The 18,786-nt window shown below is 32.6% G+C and overlaps 1 protein-coding gene across 2 annotated transcripts in view; it reads left to right on the top strand.

Moving 5' to 3' along the window:
• Window positions 1-18,786, top strand: part of LOC136031478 (potassium voltage-gated channel protein Shaw-like) — a 144,317-nt gene that overhangs the window by 61,599 nt on the left and 63,932 nt on the right. For both annotated transcript variants that reach the window (XM_065711111.1, XM_065711110.1), the window contains exon 4: window positions 9,323-9,862. In XM_065711111.1, coding sequence (XP_065567183.1) covers window positions 9,323-9,862 — 540 coding nt within the window. The remainder of the gene's footprint in view (window positions 1-9,322; window positions 9,863-18,786) is intronic.

Raw genomic sequence — 18,786 nt, 5'->3', positions numbered from 1 at the left:
CCTCCTCCACCTATATTTTTGGCCCTGGGCAAGGGTACCCTAGTCTCTAAAATGAGCCCCCAGGAACAAGGTCCCCCTTGGTCCGTTCCTCCTACGGTGGTACCCTATAATCCTGTTGGGTGTTCCTCTATCGCCATCTGGGCACATTCTGAGTGACCAGGGGGAGGCCCCTAGAGAGAAGTAGACTCATAAAGCTTTTTTTTCTTTTTGGATAAAGTTTTTTAGTGATAAATACCTTAACTTACGTTTGGAAAAAGCTAATGTGATGAATTCCTTTACATTAGATGGTGGCAAAATTATGTGTGAAAGAAAGCTAAAAAATACTAAAGTGATTTGGCAAAAAACATATCCATAGAATGGGAACCTGACATATAAGAAGCACTTTGTGACCCAATATTGTCAGTATATTTACTATTTTACAATGTGAAAGAAATCTAAAAATTCGGTTACGAGATACGTCGTTATATGATGTTCTTTTTAAGAAAATTGTCTTTTATGACAATTTGTTTATGACGGTGTTCTGTCGAGATATGAGTTATTACTGTTTAGCGACGTAACACTTTAATTTAGGTATCTATTTAATTATTAGGTATTCAAATTATCTCTGAAAAAATCTAGTGAATGAACCGTAAATTATGTGTGGACCGAAAGCTATTATTTTGTTCTGTATAAATATGTTAGTTTTAATTTCAATGCTTTAGTATTTCTGGTATTGACGATCACTAATAGTATTTCTGCTAATGGGATCGAAATAGTATATTATTAAATAAAAAAAACAAGTTTTTTTAACTGAAAGTAAGGAGCGACATTAAAACTTAAAACGAACAGAAATTACTTCGTATATGAAAGAGGCTGCTTCCTCATCAACGCCCCGCTCTTTACGCTAAAGTTTGACTCTGTCTCTCAATTCTTCTTTTTAAAACAGTAAAAAACTTTAGCGTAAAGAGCGGGGCGTTGATGAGGATAGCCTATTTCATATACGAAGTAATTTCTGTTCGTTTTAAGTTTTAATGTCGCTCCTTACTTTCAGTTAAAAAAACTTGTTTTTTTTATTTAATTCTGAACGTTTTTGAATCAATGCATGTTTTGATTTTGGCTCTCCGCAGAAGAATAATTAAAACGAAATTTGAATTTTTTTTTTTGGCTAAATGGCTTTCTCATAATTTTGATCGAATGATTTTGAGAAAAAAAGAGCGGGGGAGGAAGCCTAGTTGCCCTCCGATTTTTTGGCCAATTAAAAAGGCAACTAAAACTTTTAATTTTTTACGAATATTTTTATTAGTAAAAGATTTACGCAACTTATAAATTAGCTTTACGTAAAGAACTTTTGTATTCTCATATTTTTATTACATATATGAGGGGGTTCGCCCCCTTGTCAGATCCTCGCTCTTTACACTAAAGCTTAAATTTTGTCCCAATTCATTAAGAATGACCCCAGAATCACAAAAGCCGTAGAATAAATAGTTGAAATTACTAAAAATACTTTAACGTAAAGAGCGAGGTATTAGGAGGAGGTGAGTCCCTCAAATGGGTAATAGTTTCTGTTTGTTTTAAGTTTTAATGCTGTTCCTTACTTCCAGCTGAAAGAACTTTTTCATATTTATTTTTTCATTGTGTTTTTAAATAATGCTAGTAAATCCTGCGCTCCCATCATGGAGATTTTCTTCCCCCATGACAAATTATCGATGGAAAGTTCCCCAGCATATTCCCCTCTTCTCAACCCCCTCCCCCAACCAAAAAAATCCTCCTGAAAACGCCTGTACACTTCCCAATAACCATTGCTATATGTAAGCATTGGTCAAAGTTTGTAACTTGTTGCCCCTCCCATGGGGGCTGTGGGGGAGTAAGGCGTCCCCAAAGACATAGTTATAAGGTTTTTCGACTACGCTGAATAAAATGGCTATCTCAGAATTTTGATCCGTTGACTTTGGTAAAATAATTAGCGTGGGAGGGGGCCTAGGTGCCCTCCAATTTTTTTTGGTCACTTAAAAAGGGCACTAGAACTTTTCATTTCCGTTAGAATGAGCCCTCTTGCAACATTCTAGGACAACTGGGTCGATACGATCACCCCTGGGAAAAAAAAAAAAAACAAAAACAAATAAACACGCATCCGTGATCTGCCTTCTGGCAAAAAATACAAAATTCCACATTTTTGTAGATAGGAACTTGAAACTTCTACAGTAGTGTTCTCTGATACGCTGAATCTGATGGTGTGATTTTCGTTAAGATTCAAAGACTTTTAGGGGGCGTTTCCCTCTATTTTCTAAAATAACGCAAATTTTCTCAGGCTCATAACTTTTGATGGGTAAGACTAAACTTAATAAAACTTATATATTTAATTATTTAATTATATTCAATTTTTTAGAGTTTTGGTTACTATTGAGCCGGGTCGCTCCTTACTACAGTTCGTTACCACGAACTGTTTGATTAATTTTACTAGTAAGATAAGTGATAGAACATGTAACTAGTAGCCTTAGTCTAGTAGAAACCTTGCCTGTGTTTTCCTCCAATAGATATATATAATATAAATATATATATATATATATATATATATATATATAAATATATATATATATTATATATATATATATATATATATATATATATATATATATATATATATATATAGATATATTATTTTTATATATATTTTATTTTATATATATATATATATTTATATATATATATATATATATATATATATATATATATATATATATATAATATATATAACTTGCAAATAACTTGCGAATATACAACATTCTTCGCTGTCCCATTGTCTGTGCATTTAAATAGATTGTCAGGTTTACCGACTCTTGAACATGCAACATATAATTCTCAATGGGCAAAACAATCCGTATTCAGATTTATACCTCAAGATTCTAATGATTGCCCTTGAGCTTTGTTGATGGTGATTGCTAATCGAACATTCCTTGTGTCCCCGTTGTCATTTATATATCCCCCTGTGCCCCCCGGCGTTCCCGTTGTAGTTGTGTCCCTGTGTCCCGGTCGTCATTTATATTCTTTTTAGTTTTTTTTGTTGGTTTTTACTTTTTTTTTTAGTTTTTTTTCTTTTTCTTCCCTGTGTCCCGGTCGTCATTTGTGTCCCGGTGTCCCAGTCTGTAATCTCTCTTTGAGTGTCCCGGTCGTCATTTATATTCCCTGTGTCCGGTGTCCTGGTCTGTCTAAACATTCGTTTTTGAATTGGTCTTTTTTTTAGTTTTATGTTTTTTATCTTTTTTTTAGTTTTTTTTTTAGTTATACCTCATGATTCTAATGATTGCCCTTGAGCTTTGATGGTGAGTTGATGGTGATTGCTAATCGAACATTCCCTGTGCCCCTGTCGTCATTTATATATCCCCCTGTGCCCCCCCCGGCGTCCCGGTCGTCATTTGTGTCCCTGTGTTCCGGTCTGTATATACATTCGTTTTTGAATTGGTATATGATCAAAGAAATTTTGTATTTTTTCCTTTTTTCTTTTTAGTTTTTTTTTTAATTTTTTAGTTTTTTTTCTGTTTTATTTTTATTTATTTTTTTGTAGTTTTTTACCTTTTTAGTTTTTTTTTAGTTTTGTTTTTCTCCTTTATTTTTTCAGTTTTTTTCCTTTTTTTCTTTTTTTTCTTTTTTAGTTTTTTTTAATTTTTGTATTAGTTTTTAGTTTTTTTCTTTTTAGTTTTTTTTTGTAGTTTTTACCTTGTTTTAGTTTTTTTTTAGTTTGTTTAGTTTTTTCTTTTTAGTTTTTTTTGTAGTTTCTCAGACCTAGAACCTGGAACATAACGCGTTACCAACTCAGCTACTCGGGTTTGAATACATTCGTTTTTGAATTGGTTGATGAAATAAATTTTTTGTTTTTAGTTTTTCTTTCTTTTTTTTAGTTTTTTTGTAGTTTTTACCTTTTTTAGTTTTTTTCCTTCTTTTGTATTCAGGGTGGAACCTCTCAGATCTACAACCTGAAACATAACGCTCTACCAATATTAGTTACGCGTCATTGTAGTTGTGTCCCTGTGTCTTTTAGTTTTATTATTGGTTTTTACCTTTTTTTTTAGCTTTTTTAGTTTTTTCTTTTTAGTTTTTTTTCTTTTTCAGTTTTTAGTTTTTTTAGTTTTATTTATTAGTTTTTAGGTTTTTCTTTCGTTTTAGTTTTTTTCGTTTTTACCTTTTTTTTTAGTTTTTTTTTAGCTTGTATACTTTCGTTTTTGAATTGGTATATGATGTAATAATTCAGACGTCCATATGCGGACAGACAGACAGACAGACAGACAGACATAACCCACAAACAACTTATTTTTATATACACTTATATATATATATATAAGAACTTATATATATATATATTATATATATATATATATATATATATATATATATATATATATATATATATATATATATATATATTATATATATATATATATATATATATATATATATATATATATATATATATTAACTATACATAACAACTTATATATATATATATATATATATATATATATATATATATATATATATTAACTATACATAACAACTTATATATATATATATATATATATATATATATATATATATATAATATATATATATATATATATATATATATATATATGTATATATATATATATATATATTTATATATATATATATATATATATATATATATATATATAATATATATATATATATTATATATATAAATATATATAATATATATATATATGTATATATATATATATATATATATATATATATATATATATATATATATATATATATATATATATATATATATATATATATATATATATATATATATTATAATATATATATATACTAGCTGTTGGGGTGGTCGCGCCATTGTAGTTGTGTCCCTGTGTCCCACCTGTGAATATAGATAAAAAAGAAAAGATTTCTCTTTACGTTATAGATATATATATGTTTTTAACTACGTAAAACTTCCGAATATACAACATTCTTCGATGTCCCATTGTCTGTGCATATAAATAGATTGTCAGGTTTACCGACTCTTGAACATGCAACATAAAATTGTCCATGGGAAAAACAATCCGTATTCAGATCTATACCTCATTATTCTAATGATTGCCCTTGAGCTTTGTTGATGATGATTGCTAATCGAACATTCCCTGTGTCCCAGTCGTCATTTATATTCCCAGTATATATATATATATATATATATATATATATATATATATATATATATATATATATATATATATATATATATACATATATATATATATATATATATATATTATATATATATATATATATATATATATAATATATATATTATATATATTATATATATATATATACTGGGAATATAAATGACGACCGGGACACAGGGAATGTTCGAATACGAAACAATCCGTATTCAGATCTATACCTCATTATTCTAATGATTGCCCTTGAGCTTTGTTGATGATGATTGCTAATCGAACATTCCCTGAGTCCCGGTCGTCATTTATATTCCCAGTATATTATATATATATATATATATATATATATATATATATATATATATATATATATATATATATATATATATATATATATATATATATTTATGTATATATATATATATATATATATATATATATATATATATATATATTATATATATATATATAAGGTTTTGAATATATTTATATAAATATGTTAAATATAACTTTATTCAACTATAACATATTCATTTTATAAACAATAATTGTGGAGCTGTAAATTTGATTCAATAAAAACCAAAAATACCTCCCATGGCACTGGCTGTCTTAATCTTAATAATTATTCATTCGTACTTAGTTGAAAGATTTTGGGAGTTACTCGATTTACTGAGAGTGAACTGGCAAAGCGTTGAATTTCTCAGCCATATTCACGCCTTCTCAATTACCTAGGTGTTCCCAACATATTAAATATATATATATATATATATATATATATAATATATATATATATATATATATATATATATATATATATTATATATAATATATATATTATATTAATATATATATTATATATATATATATATATATATATATATAATAATTTTTTGAATATATTTATATAGATATGTTAAATATACATTTATTCAAATATAACAGATTCATTTTATGAATATTAATTGTGGAGCTGAAAATTTGATTCAATAATAACCAAAAATACCTCCCGTGGAACTGGTTGTCTTAATCTTAATAATTATTCATTCGTACTTAGTTGAAAGATTTTGGGAGTTACTCAATTTACTGAGAGTGAACAGGCAAAGCGTTAAATTTCTCAGCCATATTCACGCCTTGTTAATTACCTAGGCGTTCCCAAGATGAAAATTTGCCACGAGATCTCATTAGGCTAAATTTATTAAGGAACTTTGGAATAACCTAGAAATTCAAGAAGTTTTAGCCTATTCTTCATACCTGACTTCAATAAGATAGCTATTTTCCAAAAACCGTTATAGTAATGCTATTTAATTTTGTTGATTCATTTTTTATTGTAAAACAAATAATTATCAATATTATTCTAATCATTGTTGAACCATTTATAAAATTAGATTTACTTTCTGTTCTTCATTTTTTTTTTCAGATTTATGTCACTTTTATGTCTGTTGTAGCGTTTTTTATTTCTAACCGATGTTGCTAACAAATCTTAAAATTAATGACAATATTGACCTAAATCCCTTAAAGTGTCAGTTAAAATCATTTAATGTACAAATTTCGCTCCAATTTGATTTTGTGCGGAATGTTTCCCCATACAAAGAATGCTTCAAAATTTATATTAAATTATTTTGAGAAGTCTATTCAACGTAAGACATTAAATTAATGCAGTCACTTAAGTTTGTTTGCTTTGCATTGGAAAAGTAAAACAAATCTAATTACGAACAGGGTATATTTGATAAATTCTGGTGTATTTGATTCAGATCTATTCGAGGTATTATCTTTTTTGCTTTAACCCTCCCACCCCTGAAAAAAAGAAAATATTAGCTGAACTATCCCTAAAAGTTAAGGGTCCAACGGTGTATTACTGAGTATATAATCAATGAAATTTCAAATTAATCTTTGAATGATTAATTTTAAATGAACAACATTTGAAACGTTGGGAAAGGGCTCTTTTGACGGTGATGTTTTTGTCATTTTTGGCTACCAAACATCAATTTTTGCCCAAAGAGAGTCAAACTCCAAATAATACAAATTTAAAAGACCCAATAGATTTTTCATGGTATCAAATTTATAGTGACAGACAATAAATTAATTTTTTTTTTATTTTTTATATTTTAAATTTAATAGTAACGCTAAAGCTTTTAATTGTTTTAAAAAGCGGAATTGTGGCAAAGAGCGTAAAAAGCGAGGGATTGCGGAGGGGACAACCCATTTCATATACGGAGTAATTTTTGTTCGTTTTAAGTTTTAATGTCGCTCCTTACTTTCAGTTAAAAAAAACTAGTTTTTTTTTATGTAATTTCTGAACGTTTTTGAATTAATACATGTTTGATTTTGGCTCTCCACACATAAATTATTAAAATGAAATTTGCATATTATTCCTTCTTTGGCTAAATGGCTTTCTCTTAGTTTTGATCAGACGATTTTGAAAAATAAGGGATGGGGAAGGAGGCCTAGTTGCCATGCAATTTTTCGGTTGCATAAAAAGGCAACTATAAATTTGAATTTTTAACGATTTTTTTTATTAGTAAAAAATATACGTAACTTAAGAATTAACTTACGTAACAAACTTTTATATTCTTTAATTTTTATTATGTATATGAGGGGGTTTGTACCCTCGTTATTACCTCGTTCTTTACACTAAATCGTAAGTTTTGTCCCAATTCTTTAAGAATGACCCCTGAATCAGAAAGGCCGTAGAATAAATAGTTGATATTACTAAAAATACTATAGCATAAAGAGGGAGGTATTTATCTCCTCCTAAATACCTCGCTCTTTATGCTAAAGTATTTTTAGAACCCCTCATATGCGTAATAATCTCTGTCCGTTTTAAGTTTTAATGCTACTCTTTACTTTCAATTGAAAAAACTTTTCCATGTTTATTTTTTCATTGTTTTTTTATAGTAATTTTAGAAAATCCTGCGCCCTTCTTATTGAATTTCTGTTCCCTCATGAAATATTTCTCCAAGGAAAGATCCTCCCACATAGCCCCCTCTCCTCAACCCCAGCCCCAAAACAAAAAAAGATCCCCTGAAAACGACTGTACACTTCCCAATAACCATTATTATATGTAAACACTGGTCGAAGTTTGTAACTTGCAGCCCCTTCCCCAGGGACTGTGGGGGAGTAAGTCATTCCCAAAGACACAGTTATTTGACTATGCGGAACAAAATGGCTATCTCAAAATTTTGATCTGTTGACTTTTGAGAAAAAATGAGCGTGGGAGGGGGCCTAGATGCCCTCCAATATTTTTGGTCACTTAAAAAGGGCACTAGAACTTTTCATTTCCGTTAGAATGAGCCCTCTTGCGACATTCTAGGACCACTTGGTCGATACGATGACCCCTGGGAAAAAAAACAAACAAATAAACACGCATCCGTGATTTGTCTTCTGGCAAAAAATACGAAATTCCACATTTTTGTAGATAGGAACTTGAAAACTTTGCTATAGGGTTCTCTAATACGCCGAATGCGATGGTGTGATTTTCGTTAAGATTCTGTGACTTTTAGGGGTGTTTGCCCCTATTTTCTAAAATAAGGCAAATTTTTTCAGGCTCGTCACTTTTGATGACAAAGACTAAATTTGATGAAACTTATATATTTAAAATCAGCATGAAAATGTGATTCTTTTGATGTATATTTTAGCATCAAAATTCCGTTTTTTAGAGTTTCGTTTACTATTGACGTAAATAATGACGAAGACCACACTGCCTTTCCATAATACAACAACAAAAGAGAGAATAATGAGGACTTTTTTCCCCAAGACAGTGAACCAACAAAACCTATTTGAATATTTCGGCCCCATATCTAAGGGCCATCTTCAGCAAAGAAAAAATAAAAAACAATAAAACGTTTACAATAAAAGTTCTCAGTTGAAAATCCATTTTTTATTTTTGTTGTTTTCTCTCTTTTGTTGTTGTTTTACTATTTAGCCGGGTCGCTCCTTACTACAGTTCGTTACCACGAACTGCTTGATGGTCAATCACAAAGATTGTGTTTGAGAATTAAACATAGTTCAACTTTTCAAATGTTTGCAGGGGATACCCAATTGGTGCTTTATTTTATGCGCAATTTTCAGCTTATTCATAAGGAGGAATATAATACGGCTTACCCATTAGAAATGACGAGTTATCTTTTAATTATTTTTCTTTTCAGATTGTTGGAATAGTGTCTGTTTTCTTCATATGCATTTCCATATTGAGCTTTTGCCTGAAAACGCATCCGGACATGCGCGTTCCGATTATAAGAAATATTACAGTCCGAACATCCCATAACTCAACAGCATGGACTTTAGACAAGACACAAACAAACGCTCATGAAGCCTTTTTCTATATTGAATGCGTTTGCAATGTGTGGTTCACGTTCGAATTCCTTGTTCGAATATTTGCGTGCCCCAACAAATGTGAATTTATTAAATCTAGTCTGAATTTCATTGACTACGTGGCAACACTGAGCTTTTATATTGACCTGGTGCTTCAAAGATTTGCTGCTCATTTAGAAAATGCAGATATTCTAGAATTTTTCTCAATAATTCGAATTATGAGACTGTTTAAACTAACTAGACATTCATCAGGACTTAAAATTTTAATTCAGACTTTTAGAGCTTCGGCTAAGGAACTAACCCTGCTAGTATTTTTCTTAGTGCTTGGAATTGTGATCTTTGCCAGTTTAGTGTACTATGCAGAAAGGATTCAGGTAAGTCTATTCAATTTCTATAAATTCAAACTCTGGAGTGAATGTTGGTTCATAAAATAATAAATAAAAGATTTTAAAATAATAAAAGATTTTAGGACCGTTTTTGCCTCTAAAATCTCACTTACCTGATCTTATCATTGTCCTCAGATTTTTGCTTGGGTTCAGTCAAAGTCATAAGGGCTCATTGCTCATTGATTGGGCTTATTGTAAGGAATAAGGGCTAAAGGTTGATAGTCAAAACGGCGGAGATTAGACATTTCTTCACAATAAAACACTAGGCAGAAAGCTTTGATGCGGTATCTTCAAATCTATTCTTCAAAGTATCTTCAAAGTCAAAGTCATAAGGGCTCATAGCTCATTGATTGGTCTTATTGACAGGATTAAGGGCTAAAGGTTGATAGTCAAAACGGCGGAGATTAGACATTTCTTCACCATAAAACACTAGGCAGAAAGCTTTGATGCGGTATCTTCAAATCTATTCTTCAAAGTATCTTCAAAGTCAAAGTCATAAGGGCTCATAGCTCATTGATTGGGCTTATTGACAGGAATAAGGGCTAGAGGGAGATAGTCAAAACGGCGGAGATTAGACATTTCTTCACAATAAAACACTAGGCAGAAAGCTTTGATGCGGTATCTTCAAATCTATTCTTCAAAGTATCTTCAAAGTCAAAGTCATAAGGGCTCATAGCTCATTGATTGGTCTTATTGACAGGATTAAGGGCTAAAGGTTGATAGTCAAAACGGCGGAGATTAGACATTTCTTCACAATAAAACACTAGGCAGAAAGCTTTAATGCGGTATCTTCAAATCTATTCTTCAAAGTATCTTCAAAGTCAAAGTCACAAGGGCTCATAGCTCATTGATTGGACTTATTGACAGGAATAAGGGCTAAAGGTTGATAGTCAAAACGGCGGAGATTAGCCATTTCTTCACAATAAAACACTAGGCAGAAAGCTTTGATGTGGTTTCTTCAAATCTGAAGTTCATTCAGAGCAAAATATTCTTTGCTTATCTAAAAAAAAAACTGCCTGCGAATGACCAGAAACCCCAAATTTTCTATAAGAAAAAACAGAGTTTTCTGTCTGAAGATGTAAGATCTTAGTAGATTGATTAGCGAAAAAAGAGTTTTGGTAAAATTATAGCAGTTCATATAACTGGCTTTTCTATAAAGTGAATGTACCGCTTGATGCCTTTTTTTATGCTAATAATTGCTTCTATCTTATATTGAGATTTAAACACTTTTTAGCTCTTGAAAATGGTGAATTTTAAAAAAATTATGACAGCTCACATAACTGACTTACCAATAAAGCAAGCATACCACTTGATGCCTTTTTTTATGTTCTTTACGAATATAATAATTGCTTCTACTAGAAATTCAAATTTAAGCACTTTTTTAGCTCTTAAAAATGACGAATTTTCAATTAAAGCACGAGTTATCCGTCGTTTTCGACCAAATAATACTAAGTTTTCTCCGCGTCGTTTTCGACAATATAATACTACATTTTCTCAGTCCTAAAATTATTTATAATAAGGATAGTTAAGGTTGGGTTAGATTAGGTTGGGTTAGGCTAGGTAAAAAAGTGCTTACATTTGAAAAGGTAGAAGCGATTATTATATTCGTAAAGAGCATAATAAAGGCATCAAGTGATATGTTCACTTTATTGGTAAGTCAGTTATATGAACTGTTATGATTTTACCGTTTTTTTTTCGGAAATATATTGTTCGGTATTTGAACCAAAATTTTTCCATTTCAATTACAAGAACCTCGAGTGAAATGTTTTCATCTTCTTCTATAATTTTAGGGGTTTTGCCAAAACAACAGAAAATCATGCCTTAAGCTGTTACGCATTGTGTTTTAGTTTTTTCGAGCATTCTGCATATTTTTGTATTGCCAACACTTTCTCAACTCCTATTTCTCTAACCGATTAGACTACGTGGTGGAGCTAAAAGAATATTTAAAAGGAACAAAAATTCTCAAAGCTTAGACTTTGCTCATAAACAAATAACTTTAACTGATAAATGTTAGCTGTTAGCTGTTTGTTCATAAACTCCTGTTAGTATGTTTTTGCGTTTTTTTTTAGAGAAGCAAAGGAATAGCTTTCTATAAACACTTAATTTAATTCCTGGTATATAGTGTCAATTGATTTCTAGTTATGATATTTTGCAAAATACCAAGGATAAAATTATTTATGGTCATTGTAAAATTATTTATGGTCATAAAATTATTTATGGTCATTATATTCATTTTCACTCTTTGGTAGTTTTTTTTATAAAAAATGTGTATCAAAGAGCGTTTAGTGGTGTAAAATGGACAATAACTCAAACGAATACAGGGTCTTTTGCTTATGAATGCTAGCCTTATATTCAGATCTTAGACGAGCCGACCATCTAGTCCTACCCATATAAATAGTAACTAGAAGAAAATACAAAGAAAATGTTTCCCCTTTTCATAGGACCAAATGGAAGATATTTTTTGTAAAAATGGTATAATAGGTATGTGCATGCAAACTTACGTTCTATGAATATCTACCTTGGTTCTGCCCTAGGAATTTTGTATGTACGGATGGACGATAGACTTATCTATCAACAAGTGAAATGGCATAATTTTTCTACAATCCTAAAAAGTGCTTATGCCAGATTTGCCTCTCACTCGAGACTATGTGTCTCGGCTTTTTCTACAATTAGCCAAGGATTGATGCCCGCAACTACTTTATTTTAATTCAAAATTAGCGGACTTGGTCTCGGCCTTCAGCCAAGACCACCTTTAATTAAAATCATGTAGTTGCAGGCATCAAGCCCGCAGGCTTTGTTGCGTGATGCGTGAAACATGCTCATGGTGATGCTTTTCTATCACCAAGAGGCGAAATCCTCCAAAGACAGTCTTAAGTCTATTACCTCCCACTCAATATGTATCCATGCCTGCAAATATTATGCTACTACGGGCAGGCAGGCCATAGTAGATAAATTAGCTAGGAAGAGGGTTTTCAGTCCAAAACGCCCGTCAAAACAGACTAAGCCCAGTAGAATTATCCATTAATCAGAATTCTGTACGAATGCTGTGTCGTTTACTAGGCTATAATCTCCTCGAGGGGTGCCGCTCTTCAAGTGGGAACCAAGTTGGCCGCAGGGTCCCCAGTCTTGCAGATACCCCGAAAGGGTTGAGGCAGCCCTTTGCAAAGGTCATTGTCTATAGATCTGGATCTTAAGCCTTACCACAGTTGTCTTCCTATAGAAGATCCTCCCGTGATGGTGTTCTGCGTCACCATGCAATTTAACCCATTACTGGGAGAAGTTTTGTAACGTATGGACGATGGACATGCCTGTGGGCCCTGTTTAGTGTACATTTGAGGGGCCTTCTTTCTCCTCATCCTGTATTTATGGCGCTGGAACAGGTTGCCCCAGTTTCTACGGTGCCCCAGGGCAATTCCCCCAGTTTCTACGGTGCCCCAGGGCAATTCCCCCTTGGTCCGCACCTCACATGGAGGTACCCTACATATCTGTTGGGCGTTCCACTATCGCCACTTCGGGACACGATGAGTGGCCCGAGGTAGGCCCCTTAAAGCTGGTAAGCCTGCCAAGCAACACGACAGCATAAATAGGCTTAATTTTTACTCTGAATAGGCAAATACAAAGCAAACTTGGGGCAATTTTACACCTGATAGTTGCAATTTTACCCGGAATAATTTGAAGTACAACGCTTCAGTTAAACGCCCAAATTCCATACTTGCATGATCAATTTTTTGCGCCTAATGTTGAAAAGTATACATTATATAGAATTGAATTTTGAGTGGTAAAACGTGGCATCGCTTATTGAGAAAAAATAGAAAATTAAACAGTTCGTGGTGACGAACCGTAGTAAGGAGCGACCCAGCTCAATAGTAAAAGAAACTCTAAAAAGCCGAATTTTGATACTAATAGATACATCAAAAGATTTGGATTTTTGAAACTTCAAAGAATTGAAGTTTCATGAAATTTCGTCTCACCAAAAGTTAAGAGCCTGAGAAAATCACGCCATCGTATTCAGCATAATGGAGAACCCTACTGTAGAAGTTTCAAGCTCCTATCTACAAAAATGTGGAACTTAGTATTTTTTTTTATTTTTTTTTTGCCAGAAGACCGATCAGAGGTGCGTGTTTATTTATTTGTTTGTTTTTTTCCCAGGGGTGATCGTATCGATCGAGTGGTCCTAGAATGTCACGAGAGGGCTCATTCTAATTGAAATTAAAAGTTCCAGTGCCCTTTTAAGTGACCAAAAAATGGGAGGGCACCTAGGCCCCCTCCCACGCTCATTTTTTCCCAAAGTCAACAGATAAAAATTTTGAGAAAGCCATTTCGTTCAGCATAGTGAAAAAAATAATAACTATGTCTTTGGCGCTGACTTACTCCCCCACAGTCCCCGGGGGAGGGGCTACAAGTTACAAACTTTGACAGGTGTTTACATACAGTAATGGTTATTGGGAAGTGTGCAGACCTTTTCAGGAGGAATTTTGGTTGGGGGTGGGGTGTGAAGGGGAGTTTTTTACTGTTTTTGGTTGGGGAGGAACGATATTTACTGTTTTATACAGTAGAATTGAGAGAAAGAGTCAAACTTTAGCGTAAAGAGCGGGGCGTTGAGGAGGGAACAGCCCCTTTCATACACGGAGTAATTTCTGTTGGTTTTAAGTTTTATTGTCGCTCCTTACTTTCAGTTAAAAAAAATACTTGTTTTATTTATTTAATCCAAAAAAGAGTCGAGTTTGAAAGTTAAAACATAGGAAAATTGGTGCTTCAGAAGATATTTTTAACGATCGTAACAAAATTTTCGCAGACAAATGTGGCGCAAAGAAAAAATAATTTTCTAAGGTTAGACCCGTCATTTACTCATACAGTCTGCTATTCCCATTTAGATGCTACTTAGAAACATCTCGACACAATCAATTCCCAATTATATTAAAAAGTTTGGAAATCGTAATTCTTCCTTTGAAAACCTATCTAAAGACTAAATATGTAAAAAAAAATGTCGCCATGAGATGTTCTATATTGTGGGCATTCAAGCAGCAACAAAAGATATCCAGATAAATGGATCATTCAAAATTTATCGTAGATCTTTACCACTTGGCAATGCTAGAGAACCATTTGGAAAAAAGCCAAGATAATATCCATGTTATTATTTTTCCAATAGGTGAAGGGTGCTGCTAGAATTAGAGATGTCTTTTAGCACATTTTGTTTGGTCTTTTCCTCATATAAAGTTTGGGAATTTTGTGGTTGATGGTATAAATGGATGTTAGAATAATGTTAATTGAAGAGGGAACAGTAAGCAACTCCTTCGTGCTGGACGTAAGGCTAAGAAAATAATGCTAATAAAAAGTATTTTTAAAATTTAAGAACCCTGTCAAACGTTCATGAAAACGAATGGAAAGTAAAGAGCAGTCATTGGTCAATAGAAAACGAAAATTCTCAAAACAGATGTTTTGATGATTATATCAAAATAATTTCCTTTTTATGGTAAAAAAGACAAGCTGTTTTAAATAAAAATAAAGAGTGAATTTGAAACTCAAAATGAAAAGAAATTAATCTGAACTTATCACATGAAAATATAAGGAAAGCAAGAATAATACTTGAAAACAAACCAGTGTACAAAGCAAAGAAAAAAAATCTGAATGTTTCAACTTCACTTTCGGAAGTGCTTATTAATGAAAAAATAAGCTAAATTAAACAAAATATATAAAGATAAAAAAAATAAAAAACGTCACATTTTATTAAGTTCCAATATCACCCTACAAATAACCCGAACATGCGCAAAGAGAATGACATATTAGGCTGTATCTAGTACAGTTCGAGTTTGGTAATGAAATATCGAACATTTCGAGGTAACGAACTGTAAGTAAGGAGCGACCCGGCTCAATAGTAACCGAAACTCTAGAAAACGGAGTTATGATACAAATAGATACATCAAAAGCATCAAATTTTTATGTTGATTTCAAATACATAAATTTCATCAAGTTTAATTCTGCTGATCAAAAGTTACGATTCTGAGAAAATTTGTTTTATTTTTGAAAAAAAGTGCAAAACACTCCCTAAAAGTCGTAGAATTTTATGAAAATCCCACCATCAGATTCAATATATAGAAGAACCCAACTGTAGAGGTTTTAACCTCCTATCTGCAAAAATGTGGATTTTGTATTTCTTCTCAGAAGAAAGATCACGGATGCGTGTTTATCTGTTTTTTTTCCTAGGGGTGATCGTATCAACCCAGTGATTCTAGAATGTTTCGAGAGTTTACTCATTTGAACAGAAATTAAAAGTTCTAGTGCCCTTTTAAGTAACCAGCGATCTTTTTCCCCAAAGTCAACAGATCAAAATTTTGAGATAGTCTTTTTGTTCAGCATAGTCGAAAAATCTAATAACTATGTCTTTGAGAATGAAATAATCCCCCAAAGTCCCCAGGGAAAGGGCTGCAAGCTATTAACTTTGCCCGTTGCTTACATATAGTATTGGTTATTGGGAAGTATACAGACGTTTTCAGAGGGATTTTTCTGGTGGGAGAGGGTTACGTGGGAAAATATTTCCGTGGGGGAAGAGACTTTTCCATGAAAGGGGTACCGGATTTCCCACCATTATTTAAAGAACGATCAGAGATTAAATAAAAAACAAGTTTTTCAACTGAAAGTAAGAAGCAACATTAAAACTGAAAACGAACACAAGGTATAACGTATATGTGGGGGATTGACTCCCTCGTCAATACCTCGCTGTTTACGCTAAAGTTGTTTTTGGTACTTTCAAAAGAGCTATTTATTCTAATTAAACGGCCTTTGTGGTTCAGGGGCCATTCTTAAAGAATTGGAACGAAATTCAAGCTTTTGCGTAAAGAGCAAGGTATTGACAAAGGGGTGAACCTCTTCATATACGTAACAATTTCTGTTCGTTTTCAGTTTTAAGGCTATTCCTTACTTTCAGTTGAAAAAAAACTTTTACCAGAGATAACTGCACCAGCGATAACCAAGCTTGTTATTTTGTCTTGCGATTTCGCTCTCTTTACATGGTGATCAAGACCATGTCCAGGGGGGAGGGGATCGAATAATTTCTCTCCAACATGTTTTCCGACTCATAAAAATGTAGCAAAAATGAATATAAACAAATTTTTGATGCAGTTTTTAAAGTTTTTGGTAAATTCTCCCCCCCCCCTAAGAAAATATCCTTCATATGACCATAAGAGAAGCTATTCAGATATGATACTTATTAATAAACGTAATTACACCTCTTTACTTTATACATCTACTGCACTGATGGAAAAACATACGTTTTTTTTTTTTGGCGTGCAGTAGTAAAAATTAACTATTTTCTAAACACACCAAAAAAATAACTTAATAAATAACTAACAAAAAAAGAAAAAAACATACCACGAAAAAAAGAAAAAAAGGGATCAATGTCCTTCACGATATCCCCTCCAAAAAATAAAAACAAAAAAACTCCCAACACTCCCTCACTACCACCATCCAACTACTCCTCGTTACCACCGCCATCCAGCCAGACCTCCCTACCACCTCCTATTTCCTCACAAATAAATACAAATTAAACCATTCTTTGTTAAATTATCTTTTAACTTTCTCCTAAACTATAGAAGATGCTCCGCCGCCCTGATGACCACTGGTAGAGAATTCCAGACTGCGGTACCAAGAAACTGTAATCGAAATCCTAACCTTGTGCTACTCTTAAGCTCAATTACCAATTTATCACTAATCATCGTATTGTATTTATGAGTATCACTGTTTGCACGGTAATTGTCATGAAAAACACCTGGGACTAAATTATACACGCACTGGAAAACGAAAGCTGCAGCTTGATAGCCTGCAGTTGGCCCAGATTAAACAAATTTGATGACTTAAAACAAGCACTCGTGTCATTCACATCCTTGACATACTTGCCTATGATCCTCACGGCATTGTTCTGAAGAATCTGGACTCTTTTGAAATAATATGAAAAAAACTTCGTTTTCTTAAAGAGTTAAAGAGGCTGCGTCCCAAAGTCGAACCTTAAAACCTGCAGGAATTAGAAGAGGCAGTTGGGGGGCTGCCGCCCCCCAAACCCCCAGCTTTTAAAGACTCTTTTGTACAGGTTTTTTTGTTTTTTTGCTAACCCCCCGCTCTTGGCTTCGGAAAGGCCCTCTTTTAATTAACAAAAAATTGAAATGACTGAATAATGGAATAACTTCGAAAAATGTTAAACACAAGAGGACAGGAGAACCATTGCGCCGAAACTAGTAATTAGTAACAATGGAGTTCCCCCACAAAAAAAAAACCTGTACAAAAGAGTCTTTAAAAGCTGCGGGTTTGGGGGGCGGCAGCCCCCCAACTGCCTCTTCTAATTCCTGTACGTTTTAAGGTTCGACTTTGGGACGCAGCCTCTTTAACTCTTTAAGAAAACGAAGTTTTTTTCATATTATTTCTGTACGTTTTTCTACAATCCATGGTGGATGTAATTTAATAATTCCTGTACTCCTCGTACAGGAATTAGGAGAGGAACTTGGGTGGCTGCCGCCCCCCCCCCGCTTTTAAATCATTGTATAAAATAGAAAAAAAAATAGATAGTGAACGAAATGTTTCTTTTGCTCATAAGAAGCTAATATTCTGTTATCTCTCAAATGATAAGCTGTCCAGGTGTTATCAAAATTTTTTTGATGTTGTGAAAAAAAACCGCCCGTAAGGGACTTGAACCCTTGACCCGAGGATTAAGAGTCCCACGCTCTACCGACTGAGCTAAACACTTGCATGTATGTAAATATAACTTCTCAATAACTTTTAAAAATTTCAAATTAACATGGGCTCTTATGGAGAGAAATCCGTTAATTAAGTAGCTAATGCGTGGTTTCTGTAAAACAGGGAAGGAGTTATAGGATCGAGCTGAAATTTCGCGGATAAGCTCCTGGGCCGTAGGGGACCTTAAC

The sequence above is a fragment of the Artemia franciscana genome, chromosome 9, assembly GCF_032884065.1.
Source record: "Artemia franciscana chromosome 9, ASM3288406v1, whole genome shotgun sequence".
Lineage (NCBI taxonomy): Eukaryota > Metazoa > Arthropoda > Branchiopoda > Anostraca > Artemiidae > Artemia > Artemia franciscana.
Note: the sequence above shows the minus strand (reverse complement) of the source record. Positions and strands in the feature narration are given on the sequence as shown.